Source organism: Brachycentrus maculatus, unplaced genomic scaffold (genome assembly GCF_059751285.1).
Source record: "Brachycentrus maculatus isolate JH-2025_06_01 unplaced genomic scaffold, ASM5975128v1 h1tg000513l, whole genome shotgun sequence".
In the NCBI taxonomy this organism is placed as follows: domain Eukaryota; kingdom Metazoa; phylum Arthropoda; class Insecta; order Trichoptera; family Brachycentridae; genus Brachycentrus; species Brachycentrus maculatus.
The window spans coordinates 313,862-329,743 of NW_028281259.1; the positions used below are offsets into that span (position 1 = coordinate 313,862).

The following is a 15,882-nucleotide window of genomic DNA, read 5'->3' on the forward strand; positions in this document are numbered from 1 at the left end:
ATAACGTGCCCTCATCGGATTTTTTCATGTTGAGAGGACATTTTTTTTATCCAATGGGCGCTTATGCACTAAAAGTAATTTTACTGTCCAGTAGTCCAGTTAACATATTAAAAAGGATGATTGGCTAGGAGGATTGACTTGTGCTTTTGGTCGTTTTTCTTCTGATCGGTGCGCTAGATCAGTTCGTGATCACGGTGCGCATAAATTCAATCACGCAATTTTTTTTAAATTACCTAACGTCCTAAAAGTGACTCTAAAATCCAACTACGGCTTATGCAACACCACTTATCATGACCCTACTCAGGCTTCAACTTTTGAAGTTTCATAGCCTTTGTCTACTCGTAAGTGAATTTACTCTTAATTACTTAGTGTAAAGTTGCTATAATTTCATGTAATTCATAAGTGAAAATTCTAGGTACAAACACTCGCTTCAATTATTTTAAACTGCCGTAGTCGCTTATAAACATATAAAAAAAACGGACTGCCGGTCGGTAAAATTCCGTGTAGTGAACAAGCGCTCAATGCGCTCCATAATCTCAGAATAAAACGTAAAAATCAGCAATGTCAACAAAATATAAATAATCCGAAAATAACATAACAACTAACCCCGTTTTACAAGTTTTATATATTTTTTATGGCCACATTGGATTTATTTTGGATTTGAGACAAACGTCAAAGTCGAAAAATATTCCAACTGGGCTCCGAATAGACCTTGTATTTTGCTGATTCTCCCTTCGAGGACGATGTACGCCGATGTGGATGTGTTCATCAGTAACTACACTCTCGTCGACCCGGAGATATACGAGCTATGGATCGAGGGACGCTCTTGTAAGTCATCAAATGAAACTGTTTCTGTTAGTATTTTGAGGTTATGTGTCTCCTTTTCTGTTCTTCTATATGTACATCATTATCAAATCCCGTCGGCAGTGGTCTGCAGGCGTAAAAAACACCTGTTCAAAATGTGTTAACAGGGCGTTTGGATTTTTTTTACATCTCCGGATTTTTAATCCGTTATATCCGAAGTTCGTTAATAGGGGTCTGTTATATCGAAGTTTTACTGTACTTTTCTTCACAGGAGTTCTCATAATAGATTATAGCGATATTTATTTTATATTATGATGTTTTTAGCGAGCGAGGCTGTGGCTACATTGGAGAAGAGGGGTGTTGTCAAGCAGACAGGAGCTCCCTTGGACATAGTTGCTAGCGATGTCTTGGATCACTACCGGTGAATATAAACATATTATCTTTAGACATTTTAACAAAGATGAAGAAGAATATGAAAGTCTGGGCATTCACGGGACTTACGACCGTCATATGGTCTAAGTGATCACTTTACACACGTGTAACATTCACCAATTCTACCCGTGATTCACAACCACACTACTTAAATTAAGTTCATAGAGTTCTATATATCGCTCACTCCTTTCAAGAACGTCATAAATCAAAAATCGTCCATTTTCAGTTGTGCATGTTTTCGGAATGCCCAGAAAATGTACTATATCCCAGCAAAAGCGGCATATTTTTAAATTAATATTTACCCGCTACAGGAAGTGTTGTTTTTGCTTTTTAAAGAAAAGGTATTGTTTAATTATTTTTTTAAACATACTTAATATTTTTCAAATGGCGAAAAAACATTCAGGTTTTACCGAAAAAGATCTGTTGCACAGTAAAAAGTTCAGTAAAGGATTGACACTCACAATTTTGTGATTGGATTCTGTTTTTCATTGTTTCAGAACGTTCTCTCTACTGGAGCGGCTGCTCATCGTGCCCACTAAGCTGTCGGAACAGTTTTGCTTCCAGCTGGACCCCCAAACAAAACAGCTTCTTATTGAAAAGTTAGTACATACGATCTAATTGGCTACAGCCGCTGATAATAAATGAACGCCAGGCGACAGCAGGCGTCACGAATCACGCCGTCCGCCATGAGGAATGTGTAGTCTTCCCGGGAGACGTCTACCTCGTTGGGCGCATGCTATTGTCTCGCATTCCAATGTAAATATTACCAATCGAGAACTTTGAAATGCCGAGGACAATGGGTGTCAAGTAGCACCCCGTCCACCATGAGAATCTGTATTGTCTGGATGCACATACCATTGTCTCGCACACCAATGTAAATACTCCTGCTACGGGTGACCATTGAAAATACCAGGTGACAGCGGGCGTCAGCAGCACGCCGCCCGCCACGAGTGACGCTATTGTCTGTGTGTGTCCGCCGGTACTACTCGCTGGACGACGCGGTGGCGCGCGAGATCCCGGGCAAGAAGCTGAGCTGGCGGCAGCGGGCGTCAAGCAGCACGCCGCCCGCCACGAGTGACGCTATTGTCTGTGTGTGTCCGCAGGTACTACTCGCTAGACGACGCGGTGGCGCGCGAGATCCCGGGCAAGAAGCTGAGCTGGCGGCAGCGGGCGTCAAGCAGCACGCCGCCCGCCACAAGTGACGCTATTGTCTGTGTGTGTCCGCAGGTACTACTCGCTGGACGACGCGGTGGCGCGCGAGATCCTGGGCAAGAAGCTGAGCTGGCGGCAGCGGCGCGAGGCGGAGGAGCTGGCGGAGCGCGGCGGCGTGCCGGGCCGCGCCGCGCGCCGCCAGACGCACAACCTCAAGCGCGTCTGCAAGGCCGTGGAGGACCTGCCCGGCGCGCTCGAGGCCAACATCCGCCAGCACTTCCTGCTCTCCGACCGCCTGGCCAAGTACGGACCCATTCTCTCAATGTATAGCATAGTATAGTACAGTAGTGGAGGTGGACTGAATGCAGTGTGGAATAGTCTCTTTGGGTCATTACGCTCTGCTCAATGAAAAGCTTCTTTTCATCTCACCAATAGATGTCTAGTGTAGTTCTAGTGATTCAAGAACAATAAAAAAATAATATGAAAATAACTCTTGTAATTGGAGATAATCCAGATTTTGTGCACAAGTATTTGGACACACTCAAAATGTTGTAAATAAATTATCTGGTCAAATTATAAGCTTAATAATAAAAATGAAAATGGTATTTTCTGGCGTTTCTCATGTGTGTGATTATAATCCAGGATTCGGATCTCACATACTAATATAAGAGTTTCTGCTTAATAAAAAGCTTCTTTACATCTCACCAATAGATGTCTCTAGTGAAGTTCTAGTGATTCAAGAACAAGGTTTCTAAATTGGTTCATATATATAGAACTTCCAAGAATTTGAGTAGTGTGGTTGTCAATAATGGGTAGAATTGGTGAATGTTACACGTGTGCAAAGTGATCACTTAAACCAGCCTATGACGGTCGTCAGCCCCGTAAATGCCCAGACTTCCATATTCTCCTTCATCTTTGATGAGATGTCAAAAAATAATATGAAAATAACTCCTGTAATTGGAGATAATCCAGATGTTGTGAACAAGTATGTGGACACACTCAAAATGTTGTATGTAAGAACAATGTTTCAAAATTGGTGAGATGAAAATGTATGTTTAGCCACCTTGTGTGTGTGTGTGTGTGTGTGTTATTAAAACGGGAAGCCAGAATAGGATATTTAAAAAATGCTTACCTACAGATCGTTTATTGATATAATTTTTTGCACTTTAATTACTATCCGCCTGTCTGTCCTAATTCTGTCCGCCTCCGTAGTGTAATGGTCAGCACGCTCGGCTACCGTTCTGGAGGTCCCGGGTTCGATTCCCAAGGGGGGTAAAATAAATATAAGTGATTTTTTCACAGTCATATTTATTCAATATTACCCTGGACTGGTACCTGAAGCGGAGGGCTGATCACCTTTCCTTCATGTGTAAACGATCAAGATAACACTGCGTTTATATGACGCAGTGCCCTATGCACCATTGGGGTGCGGATAAGGGTTTTATTATTATTAATTACTATTGATATTAACTATTATAATTTAATCTAATTGATTATGAAACTTTTAATTAAAATATTAAGCTAAATATACGTCCTTCAGCAATCAAGCGATGCAGGCGAATCTCGGTCTCCGCGCCTCGGTTGGCCGCTTTTGTTGAATCTGCTCGGGAATCTCCGTGGCGAATTCGTATAATTCAGTATTGCCAACTTGGTAGGTTAGGTTACCCAGTAGCTACCCGCCTACATATGCGATTATAATCCAGGACATCTTCCTGAGCGATGGTCGTCACGCCGGAGGGCAGCTTGTTGAGCTCCTCGTCATTGTGGATGGCCAGCTTCCAATTTCCAGTTGTTGTGGTTCTACCTCGAGATATACAGATGTCGCTCACTCCTTTCAAGAACGTCATAAATCAAAAATCGACAATTTTCAGTTGTGCATGTTTTCAGAATGCCCAGAAAATGTACCATATCCCAGCAAAAGAGGCATATTTTTAACTTATTATTTACCTGCTACAGGGCAGAAAGTGTTGTTTTTGCATTTTGAAGAAAAGGCATTGTCTAATTATTTCTTTAAATATACTAAATATTTTTCAAATGGAGAAAAAACCTTCAGGTTTTACCTTAAATGATCTGTTGCACAGTAAAAAGTTCAGTAAGTGGCTTGATATTTATTTTTTATACATTGTATCATATTTTTAAACTTTAAAAACGTTCTCCTGAAAAGTCAAGTTTTTTGATTTATGACGTTCTTGAGAGGAGTAAGCGATGTATATAACTGTTTTATGTGTCACGTTCCAGAAAATACGCCGCGGTAGTTTTCATCGGGTGTATGAGGTTCGAAACCTCCAAGAAGAAACTGCAGTACCTCTCGTTCAGTGACTTCTTCCACTGCGCCTTGGTGAGTCTAAGTCTACCATTCACTTTATTTTTATATTACTTGTATAAATTTCTTTAAATCACTATTTTTACATATTTCCAACATTGATGTATGATGTCTGCCTCCGTAGTGTAATGGTCAGCACGCTCGGCTACCGTTCTGGAGGTCCCGGGTTCGATTCCCAAGGGGGGTAAAATAAATATAAGTGATTTTTTCACTGTCGTATTTATTCAATATTACCCTGGACTGGCACGTGAAGCGGAGGGCTGATCACCTTTCCTTCATGTGTAAATGATCAAGATAACACTGCTTTTACATGACGTAGTGCCCTATGCACCATTGGGGTGCGTATAAGGGTTTTATTATTATGTATGATAGATGTGCGAATAGTGAAATAAGGAAGGAATGCAAAGCTGAGATAAGCATTATCGATAAAATTAAGAAAGGTGCGTTGAGATGGTTTGGACATGTAGAACGAATGAGTGAGAAAAGAACGGTAAAACAAATTTATGAGGCGAATGTAAGTGGAAAAATGAGCAGAGGAAGACCGAGAAAAACATGGCACAATCAGGTATGCCAAGTACTTGAAAGTGGTCAGGTTAGGAGTCGTAATAATCGGCGGGTATGTATGAGGAGATGCATGAACGTGGAAGAGGCGAAGAAAGTTTGCAAAGACAGAGTGGTGTGGCGTTCTACCTCTGCGGAGAAGCGGCGTGATGGTTAGTTAGTTAGTTAGTTAGTTAAAAACTTTTTTTTTTGCAGAGACCCACCAAGCCACCTTGTGTGTCTTGTTGTCGGTGGAGTTCTTTTTTAATACATTTTTTTTGTTTTTAACGATTTCAACCTAATATACACACAAAAAAGGGAGAAAATTTATGAATATAATCATTTTACAATTTTCATAAAATTAACTCTTGATCATATACCCATTCCTTTATTTTGCCTTTATTCCATATTTTATTTTGACCTCTAACATCAGGTTTTACCTTAAAAGATCTGTTGCACGGTAAAAAGTTCCATAAGTGGCTTGATATTTATTTTTAAAACATTTGATTATATTTTTAAACTTTAAAAACGATCTCCTGAAAAATCGAGTTTTTTGAAATGACGTTGTTGGAAGGAGTGAGCGATATGCGTACACCTTATACAGTGGATTCTCTTATAACAAGCACATCTTATAACGAGTAATTCGCATAAGGATAAATTTTTTTTTGAAAAGGTTACCCCCTTAACCTTTTAACTGCGTTAACTTTGTTCCTGAGAGACGCCCGTGCGCGGCGGTATTTCGCCGTTTTTTAAATGATTACTTTTATTATGTATTTAGTTGAGAAACGATTTATTTTCCTAAGCAAAAACGTTCAATGGGATTCATTGTGCCTTTTTGGTACTCTATAATACACTCGTGTCACATTATTCTTGAAATATATCGTAATATAAACAAATAAGATCGTAACATAAATAAATCAAAGCACGCATCGTGTGTCACTCTTACCCACTGGCGATGCGTAGCGTCGAGAGTGAGACAGATATAGGGCATGATTATGGCGCGGACTAATTACCGACCGCAAGAAAAACCAGGGATCTGTTCTTTTATTTATCCTTTTGATGTTACAAATTATTAGTCAGATATTTCAACAGATGTCATAAGGCCAAGGATTGACGTATTTTATCCAAAGTTCCACACCATGAAAACATCCCTCCAAGTTGAACTGAGGTTCGAAACTTGGAGTAAAGTAAAAACGCAAACGGTTATGTCAGCCGCGTACATGGAATGTTTTGTGAAAACACATATGGTTATGCGAGCCGTGTGGATCCGGTTAAAGGAGCAACATTTCGTAAGACAAGTTACAGAAAAAGGCAAGTTCACTATAGGAGTTTCCTTTTAAGAATGGTCAGTTGGCTTTATGTATATATGCTCCCACAGGTCATCAAGGCAAACTGGACGTACACGTATACCGGCCCGGAATTCTACGACACGGAGATGGACCGAGAGTTCCTGCTGGATCTGCGGGACTTGAGGATACTCCAGGACAAAGAAAAGGAACACAAACAGTGAGTGAGCCGCTATCGGGCCAACCTTCTTTGCTTTCTTTATTTTCTTCTCTAGCTTTCTGTCGTCCACTCCTGTATATAGGTTTCTTCTGTATATATAAGACGTCTGCGTCCGCACAAGACTGTATTATACTGCACAGGTGGTCGGCTGTCCAAACTCAAAACACAGTATAGCGTAATTAGCTATATTCTGTGTTGTTGGCAGATGTTGCCGTGTTTAATGGCACGTGAATCACGTTTTGAGAATTTAAAGAATGTTGTTCTTATTCACAGGTTGTTTATTTTCTCTAAGCGCGTACTCTACAATTTTGATAATTACTAAAAATACTTAATCTAATGAAATTATGAACTAAAGAAGTAAAAATGTTAATCTAGGTAAACACGTCCGCTGTGGACAAACGGTGTAAGCGACTCTCGTCCTTTTCTCCTCGGCTCGCCGCGATTGTTGATTTCGTTCGGGAATCTCCGTTGCGAATTCGTCTTGTTTGTATTTGTCGGCAGTGCCAATTCGACGGTGTAGCTAGTCGCCTACAACAGTAAGAGACATTTTTTGTAGCAGGTTTTTTTGCATTTTTGGACTAAGTAGAATCTACTTAGTCCAAAAATGCAAAAAAACTAACTACAAAAAAATGTCCCTTACTGTGTTTTAAGTTTGGACAGCCGTGGTGGTCACACAGGATCAATGCGAGGAAGGTGTGGTGTGCGAATAAAAACTCCAATTCTAATATAATCTATTTTACTTCATATAATATCTATTGTATTCTTGCCAATGCCCTTTACTATGACGTTAATATTAAGTTTAAAATATGCCTCTTTTGCTGGGATATAGTACATTTTCTGGGCATTCAGAAAACATGCACAACTGAAAATCGACTAATTTTATATATGACGTTGTTGAAAGGAGTGAGCGATATGATTCACTTTTTTTTATGAATTACCTAACGTCCAAGTGACTCTGAAATCTAGCTACGGCTTATGCAACACCGCTTATCATGACCCTACTCAGGCTTCAACTTTGAGTGGATTTACTCTTTATGTTTAAAGTTACCATAGTTTCATGTGATTCATGAGTGAAAATTCTAGGCAAAAACACTCGCCATACAATTCCCTTTGAGATGACAAGTCTTAAATACCTATTCCCTTTTCAGGAAACCTTGTCTCTGTTGAGATGTCAGTGATATCTACAATTCTATTTTTCAACAAAAAAAATGCATACCATGTACTCCGCATGCCTCCCGAGAGCCGCCATCAAGCTTGCCTCTTTTACAAGGCCGTCAGGTTCCCGACCACTGCTGACAATTCGTCGGCAGTTCTCGTCAAAACTTCGGGACGCGGATCTGACTTGGGAGGATGCGAGGGAGCTGGCAGCCGACAGAAAAGCCTGGAGACAGTTTGTGGACTCCATATGCTCCACCCAGGGAGCGGATATGGTTTAATAATGATTTTTTAACCTTATTTTTTTGTGTAAAAAGATGCTTTGTCTCTGTTGAGACATTTAATATGCCTTGATTTGCTTTCAGCCTCGTTTGCATGAAGCTGAAGCCCAAACTACTGGAGAAAACCTATCAAGAGTTGGAACTGAATTTCAGGTTAGAATGTATTATTGGTTAATTGTGTCCAAATACTTGTTCACAAAATCTGGATTATCTCCAATTACGAGAGTTATTTTATTATAGCTGTTCAATGTAATCATTGAACATTTTTTTACATCTCAACACAGATGAAGAAGAATATGGAGGTCTGGGCAAGTCGCGTCATAGGCTGGTTCAAGCGATCACTTTACACGCGTGTAACATTCACCGATTCTACCCATGATTGACAACCACACTACTCAAATTTATTGAAAATTCTTTATATATTGTTCAAAGTCAAAACATAGTGCTTGAATTCATATATTTGTGAACAAGTATTTGGACACACTCAAAATGTTGTAAATCTGGTCAAATTTTAAGCTAAGAATAATAAAATGAAAATGATATTTTTTAGCGTTTCTCATGTATGTGATTATAATCCAGGATTTGGACCTCACATACTAATAAAAGAGTTTCTGCTCCATAGAAAGCTTCTTTTCATCTCACCAATAGATGTCTCTAGTGAAGTTCTACTGATTCAAGAACAAGGTTTCTAAATTGGTTCACATGTATAGAACTTCCAAGTATTTGAGTAGTGTGGTTGTCAATAATGGGTAGATTTGGTGAATGTTACACGTGTGTTAAGTGATCACTTACATCAGCCTATGACGGTCGTCAGCCCCGTAAATGCCCAGACTTCCATATTCTTCTTCATCTTTGACGAGATGTCAAAAAATAATTAGTGTAATGGTCAGCACGCTCGGCTACCGTTCCGGAGGTCCCGGGTCCGATTCCCAAGGGGGGTAAAATAAATTTAAGCGATTTTTTCACTGTCATATTTATTCAATACTACCCTGGACTGGTACCTGAAGCGGAGGGCTGATCACCTTTCCTTCATGTGTAAACGATCAAGATAACACTGCGTTTATATGACGCAGTGCCCTATGCACCAATGGGGTGCGGATATGGGTTTAATTGTGATGTTAATGAGTTGGAATGCGCGGTTGGCAATTAGTTATTTTTTTTGTAATCTTTCAGGGCGTACACTCGCGGCTTGGTCGGCTTGGCTTGCAACCTGCACAGATCACGTGAACTGCGATCCTACTTCCTCGATATATTAGAAAAGTGAGTAAATCTCCTCCGTTTCCTTTCCAATACATAAGTAATGCCCTCCACCGTGAACTCCTTTTTTTTCTTCTTATGTTCAAGTACTATCTACCCTCTGATTGCAAACAGCTATATATGGTATCAAATGTTTTGACCAATATCACTAGTCTGTTTTTGGTTGGTTGGAAGGTATTGCTTTTTAGCAAAGAGCTCGATATAAATATAAATATATATATATATATATATATATATATATATATATATATATATATATATATATATATATATATATATATATATATATATATATATATATTTAAAAAAAAATTAATAGAGAAATATCTGCGTTTTTATTATTTACACAAATATTTCATGTTATTTCTGTGAACCTGAGCGGCTCATTATTAGAAATAGGTATCAAATTGTGGTAGAGTGAGTTTGAACCGAGAAACTCTGACTCTAGAGTCCGCGACACTTACCACGGGACCACAACCCGACACATATATTTTTAATTCGTTCGGCATTATGTATAATTTTTGTACGTTTTATATGTTTCTTTAAAATCTGAAATCTCCTATATTAATCAACCGATGGCTTTGTAATTCTGACACGGTGTTGCCTTGGACACGACGATGCTTTGACCGCATGGCAGCGCCATCTGTTGGGCGTAACCGCAGTGACAGTACTCGATGTTTGCGCCCTGTCATTACAGATGCATAGAGCCTCTCAGAGCCGGCGGTTGGTCCAAAATTGAGGTCCAGCAGTTGCTGACGGATTACGAGCAGTGCGCGCTGTCCATGGACGTCTTGAGGTGAGAATCCTGTCTGTGAAATGTCAAATACAAATCACATGTAAGAAAAAAAATCACCTTGAAATTACAGCAAATTGCTATTTTTTGCTTTGGCAACGTGTTGCCGCATTTTGTGATCACACTGGGTGGTTGTATTTTTAATACAAAGAAGAGGTACCAGAATGAAATTAAAGAATGTTGTACTCACAGTTAGTCCTTTTATTTATTGAAATGCGATTACAGTCAGATAATTACAAAATACTTTATAATCTATATATAATTTAAAGAAGCAAAATAACTAACTAAATTTATGAGGCGAATGTTAGTGGGAAAAGAAGCAGAGGAAGACCGAGAAAAACATGGCACGATCAGGTATGCCAAATACTTGAAAGTGGTCAGGTCAGGAGTCGTAACAATCGGCGGGTATGTATGAGGAGATGCATGAACGTGGGAGAGGCGAAGAATGTTTGCAAGGACAGAGTGGTGTGGCGCTCTATTCTCTCTGCCTACCCCTGCGGGGAAGCGGCGTGATGGTTAGTTAGTTAGTTAGTTAAGAAGCAAAATGAAAGTCGCAATAAAAACGTACGTTGGTTCCAACGAACTAGGTAGCTCTCGTCGTTGAAGTCGGCCCGCTTCTACGTTAGTTTCGCTCGGAAATCTCCGTTCCCATTCGTCTCGTTACGCGTTCGTCAGCGCTGCCAACTCGACGGTGTAGCTACATCGCCTATAAAATCTGTACTTTCTCAGCATTTCTTCTCCATGTTATAATAGATAAATGTCTCCTCATTATGCTGTACACGCTGACAGCGTACAGAGAGTACAACACAAGTTCCTTGGATACATTCATTTTAAACTAAATATCCCCATTGTTGAGTTAGATTATACTTGCATAATGAAGCGGCTAAAATTAATAAATCTTAGTGATAGAAGGCTAATTACTGATTTGGTCCTGTTATATAAAATTCTTAATAGCCCTGATCTCCTAAATCAAATAAAGCTTAGTGTGCGTCAAAGAGGTACTAGGCAAAAATCTGTATTCCCAGTATTTTTACATAATGCAAACTATGCCATGTTCTCTCCCATTCCGCGGCTTCACATGTTAGCCAATGCTTTTGTAAGTATAGATTTATTTAACCCCTTACCGCATACTGGCTCATATATGATCCAAAATAATCTTTCGCCATAAAAAACAACAAAATAATAAAATATTTCTTGTTTCTGGCAATAATACTTAAGTTTTATCTATGATCTGCATTACTAGTTGTCAAACTTCTTGCTAGATGTATCTGATTGTACTAGATGTGCGTTCGACTGTTTCCAACTGTCGGTTTATGATTTTCTGCACAAACGTGATATTCAAAAGTGTTTTTTTTTTAAGTTTTTTGTTTGTAAAGCGCTATAAAAATTATATTACACTGGTGTAATATTATTTTCATCGGCTAAGTAATAAAATGATCACTTTTATATAAAATTATGGATAATATTGTGTAAAATGTTTTTGGTCCATATATGGTCCATCATGCAGCTAGTCAAAAAAAAATTGCACATACGGTCAAATAAGTTATATAATGCCAATAACCAAGTTAAGTGTATTTTTATCGATTTTAATTATTTTTTAAGTATGGACGCTCGTAATTTATACAACACTACAAAATATGCAAGAGAAATACCAAAGAACGGTTTTTACAGCAAGGATGATGTGTCAGATAATGAGGATTACCCCCAAATGAGTACTCCCAAAAATGTAATTATTCTAGAAAGCGATGAGAGCAGTTCTGATGAAGAAAACGAAGTCCAAGAAGCTCCTTCAACTTCTGCTACCAAGAAGTTTGTGTGGGGAAGTCGAAATATGTGTAAATCACCAGATGATATTGCATTTTTGGAAGATCTAGAGTTTCCAAATGACTTTGACGATATAGATTCTCCTTTTCAATTTTTTAAATATTTTTTTGAAGACGACATCTTGGAATGATAGTTTTGGAATCACGGTTGTACTCGACAAACCAAAGACCAGACATTTCAATTGTATTGTCGCAAAATGATATAGAACAATTCATCGGAATATGATGATGTCTATAGTACAGTTACCCTCTATACGTCATTATTAGAATCCTGATCTAGGTAACCCATTAATTTCCGAAACCATGACGTGCAATAGGTGGGAGGAAATCAAAAAAATGTCTGCATTTTGCCGACAACTCTGTAATGGCAACTCCAGATTCTCCAGATTTTGACCCTCTTTACTTTCGTAAAGAGGGTCAAAATCTCCTAATCGGCTAAATTTTTTAGGCTGATTCTTTCTTTGTCATCTGCAAAAAATGCAAAATAAACTTATGTCTGAATAAAGACAGGAATTGCTGTACAAATTTTCAATTCCAAGCCATGTCATGTACTCCAGTATTTTTTTTACTACAACTGCATGGCGTGCCAGATTTGGACCAAAATAATTTTTTGTATTTTATATAGGTAAAAATAATTTTTTTGAAAAATAAAAAAATATGTGTCTTTTTTTTTCATAATTTACACATCATATATTTTTTTTACAAGTTTTAAAAAAATCATGCAGTAAGGGGTTAATATATTGTTATCCTCCTTGAAGTGCGTACTTTCTCAGCATTTCTTCTCCATGTTATAATGGATAAATGTAAACGTTGTGTTTCACTCTCTCTCGCTGCTCGCTGATAGTGTGTGAAGGAGACGTGTATTGACCAGTGCTTACGATTTGTTATTTTATTATTATTTAATGTTTTGTTTCTCTATTAGTCTATTCATTAGTGTATTTTTATATTAGATACTGTATATATCGTAGTCATACAGGAGAAAGTGACCAAGTGCATTTTTTTTTACAAAAACGTGATCATTGACTATTTGATATCTTACTAACTTAATATTGCCCTGAAAAACATCCCAAAGGATTTAAACTTGGAAGTATAATATATTGACTTGTTAAAAATGACTAACTGCATTGATGTTTATTTTGTTGCCAAGCAAAAGTGACTTAAATGGCCCTCCTGAACATTTTACGTTTTGTCAGTTGGTCACTTTCTCCTGTACGACTACGATATGTATTATGTTAAAGGCTTTAGCCGTAACTTTAAAAGTGACAGACCTCCTTGTCTAAAATAAAGAACGCTTGCTCTATTCGACTGAGTTTCTCCAGGGTATGCTCGGCTACAACAGTTTAGAGACTAGAAGGAATGTGTATTTGATGAGGCATTTCTATCCATTGTTGCGCGGTATGGTGGATAATCCTGAAATTATTCGGAGCATCGGTCTGTATGTTCCCGATAGTTAGCTGAGAATAGAGTCGGCATACAGCACGCTCGGCTACCATTCTGGAGGTCCCGGGTTCGAATCCCAGGTTGGGTCAAATAAATATGTGATTTTTTTCACTTTTTCACATTATTCATTCAATATCACCCTGGACTGGTACCTGAAGCGGAGGGCTGATCACCTTTCCTTCGTGTGTCAACGATCGAGATAACACTGTGTTTATATAATGCAGTGCCCTATGCACCATCGGGTGCGGACAAGTGTAATGAAAGAAGGTTCCTGAAGCGGAGGGCTGATTCCCTTTCCTTCATGTGTTAACGATCAAGATAACACTGCGTTTATATGATGCAGTGCCCTATGCACCATCGGGTGCGGACAAGTGTAATGAAAGAAGGTTCCTGAAGCGGAGGGCTGATTCCCTTTCCTTCATGTGTTAACGATCAAGATAACACTGCGTTTATATGATGCAGTGCCCTATGCACCATCGGGTGCGGACAAGTGTAATGAAAGAAGGTACCTGAAGCGGAGGGCTGATCCCCTTTCCTTCATGTGTTAACGATCAAGATAACACTGCGTTTATATGATGCAGTGCCCTACGCACCATTGGGTGCGGATGAGGGTAATATAAGACGGTACCTGAAGCGGAGGGCTGATCGCCTTTCCTTCATGTGTACGGTCAAGCTAACACCGCGTTTACATGATGCAGTGCCCTATGGTGAAAAGATTGATTATTGTTACCTAGTATATTTGATTTTACATCTTATTTGAAGTGCATTTTAATCACTGCCTTACTTTGATTGCAGAGAACAGGACCTGAAGTGCGCGTTTGAGCGCTTCATGAAGGTGACGAGCGCTTGCATTCTGCGAATGTACCACGGGACGTGATCGCCAACGTCGTCCGGTCTTTTCTAGGATCCAAGTGACATCTATATAGATGTATATTTATTTATATATTTGCCGTTTAATTTGTAGAACTCCATTTTAATTTATGTATTAGTTTTAAATCAAACACAGATTTTTTGAGTCTACTGAGTTGTATTTTATTGTTAAAAAATAATAATAATAAATAAAAACCCTTATCTGCACCATATGGTGACAGTACTTACTTACTTAATTATTTGAATTTATACATGTATATCGGTAGTGTAATGGCAAAGGGGTATATCTGTAAAATTGTTCATTTTCTAAGTTTGTTCTACAAAATGTCAAAAATAGTGTATCCCATAATCTGGCAAAAGGATATAGCTGTAGTTGCTATACTTATTTGGTTTTAATAAGATATGTACATATGTACATATGCAGAAGGAATGCGTATTTGATCACGCATTTTTATCGATTGTTGCGCGGTATGATCGATAATCCTGAAATTATCCAGAGCATTGGTCTGTATGTTCCCGATAGTTACCTAAGACAGCGTCGGCATAGATTGTTTCACATTCCTATACACAGGACCAACCTGCCGATGGTTATGCCTGTAGGAAGAGCTACCGCTATGTTGAACAATATCACATTGGATATTGATCTGTTCCATGTGTCCGAAGGAGTTTTCCGAAGCGAGATTCTTCTACACATTTAACAAGAGTCTTCTTGTGTAATTTTTAATTTGTTTTTTTTAATGTATACGCCTTAAATGTTTGTTTGTAATGTATATATTAATTATTGAATAAATTGAATTGAATTGAATTGAATATGCCATCCGCACAAAATATTTAATTTCACAAGTTTGTTGTTGCTCTTCCGTAAAATTTGGTCTGAGACAGATATAGCCGTTTTAATTTACACTACCGATATATTATTTAAATTTACGTACAGAAATTCATTTCTATAATAAAATAATATAAAATTATTACAGGGCTCGGGTATAGGTAATAATAACTCGTAATTAGGATGCAATCGGTTTATTCAACAGGTCGCCATGACAGTACAATGACAAGTGTGTGCAGCAACCCCTGCATTCGTCTCATAAGGTATATAATGTAAACATTCCCCGCGTACACCCCGCCCTGCCCCTAGCGGGCGCACAGGGTCACAGTTCATGTTGCTAGAATTATTGCGCCGTAACATTATCATACTTCAGACCCTTACCATCGCTTATATGTAATTTTTTACATTATTTTTCTCGGTCGTAAGCCCCGTAAATGCCCAGACTTCCATATTCTTCTTCATCTATGTTGAGATGTCAAAAAATAATATATAAAATACAGTTCCATCAAAAAATTCGGTACAAAACTTAAATCTATTATGCCTTTTTTTACCCCTATGTATTTTTTTTATTAATTTTATTTAAATATTTATTTACTGTTACGTGTGTACCACTGTAAAAATGTTATGTATGTTATAAGAAGTAGTTTTCTAAATAAAGTATTGATAAGTCCATATATTTT

At 38.4% G+C, this 15,882-nt stretch overlaps 1 protein-coding gene across 2 annotated transcripts; it reads left to right on the top strand.

Annotated features, from left to right (window-relative positions):
- The first annotated feature begins 646 nt into the window (after positions 1 to 646).
- Fibp (acidic fibroblast growth factor intracellular-binding protein) lies at positions 647 to 15,882 on the top strand. Of its 2 annotated transcripts, XM_088272641.1 has the most exons (10): positions 647 to 828; positions 1,129 to 1,225; positions 1,734 to 1,835; positions 2,464 to 2,691; positions 4,627 to 4,726; positions 6,630 to 6,757; positions 8,278 to 8,346; positions 9,367 to 9,453; positions 10,148 to 10,246; positions 14,302 to 15,882. In XM_088272641.1, exons 1-10 carry the CDS (start codon positions 744 to 746, stop codon positions 14,381 to 14,383), a joined length of 1,077 nt encoding a protein of 358 aa, XP_088128767.1. In that variant the 5' UTR covers positions 647 to 743; the 3' UTR covers positions 14,384 to 15,882. The 2 variants fall into 2 exon arrangements, with proteins under 2 accessions (XP_088128767.1, XP_088128768.1); XM_088272642.1 differs by lacking the exon at positions 10,148 to 10,246 and having other exon boundaries at positions 674 to 828; positions 14,302 to 14,571.

Bases quoted from the DNA above. Each gene is read 5' to 3' on its own strand.
- Fibp (XM_088272641.1), top strand. From the start codon at position 744: ATGTACGCCGATGTGGATGTGTTCATCAGTAACTACACTCTCGTCGAC. The intron at 9,454-10,147 runs GTGAGTAAATCT...CTGTCATTACAG, and splicing joins TTCCTCGATATATTAGAAAA to ATGCATAGAGCCTCTCAGAG. The intron at 10,247-14,301 runs GTGAGAATCCTG...CTTTGATTGCAG, and splicing joins CTGTCCATGGACGTCTTGAG to AGAACAGGACCTGAAGTGCG.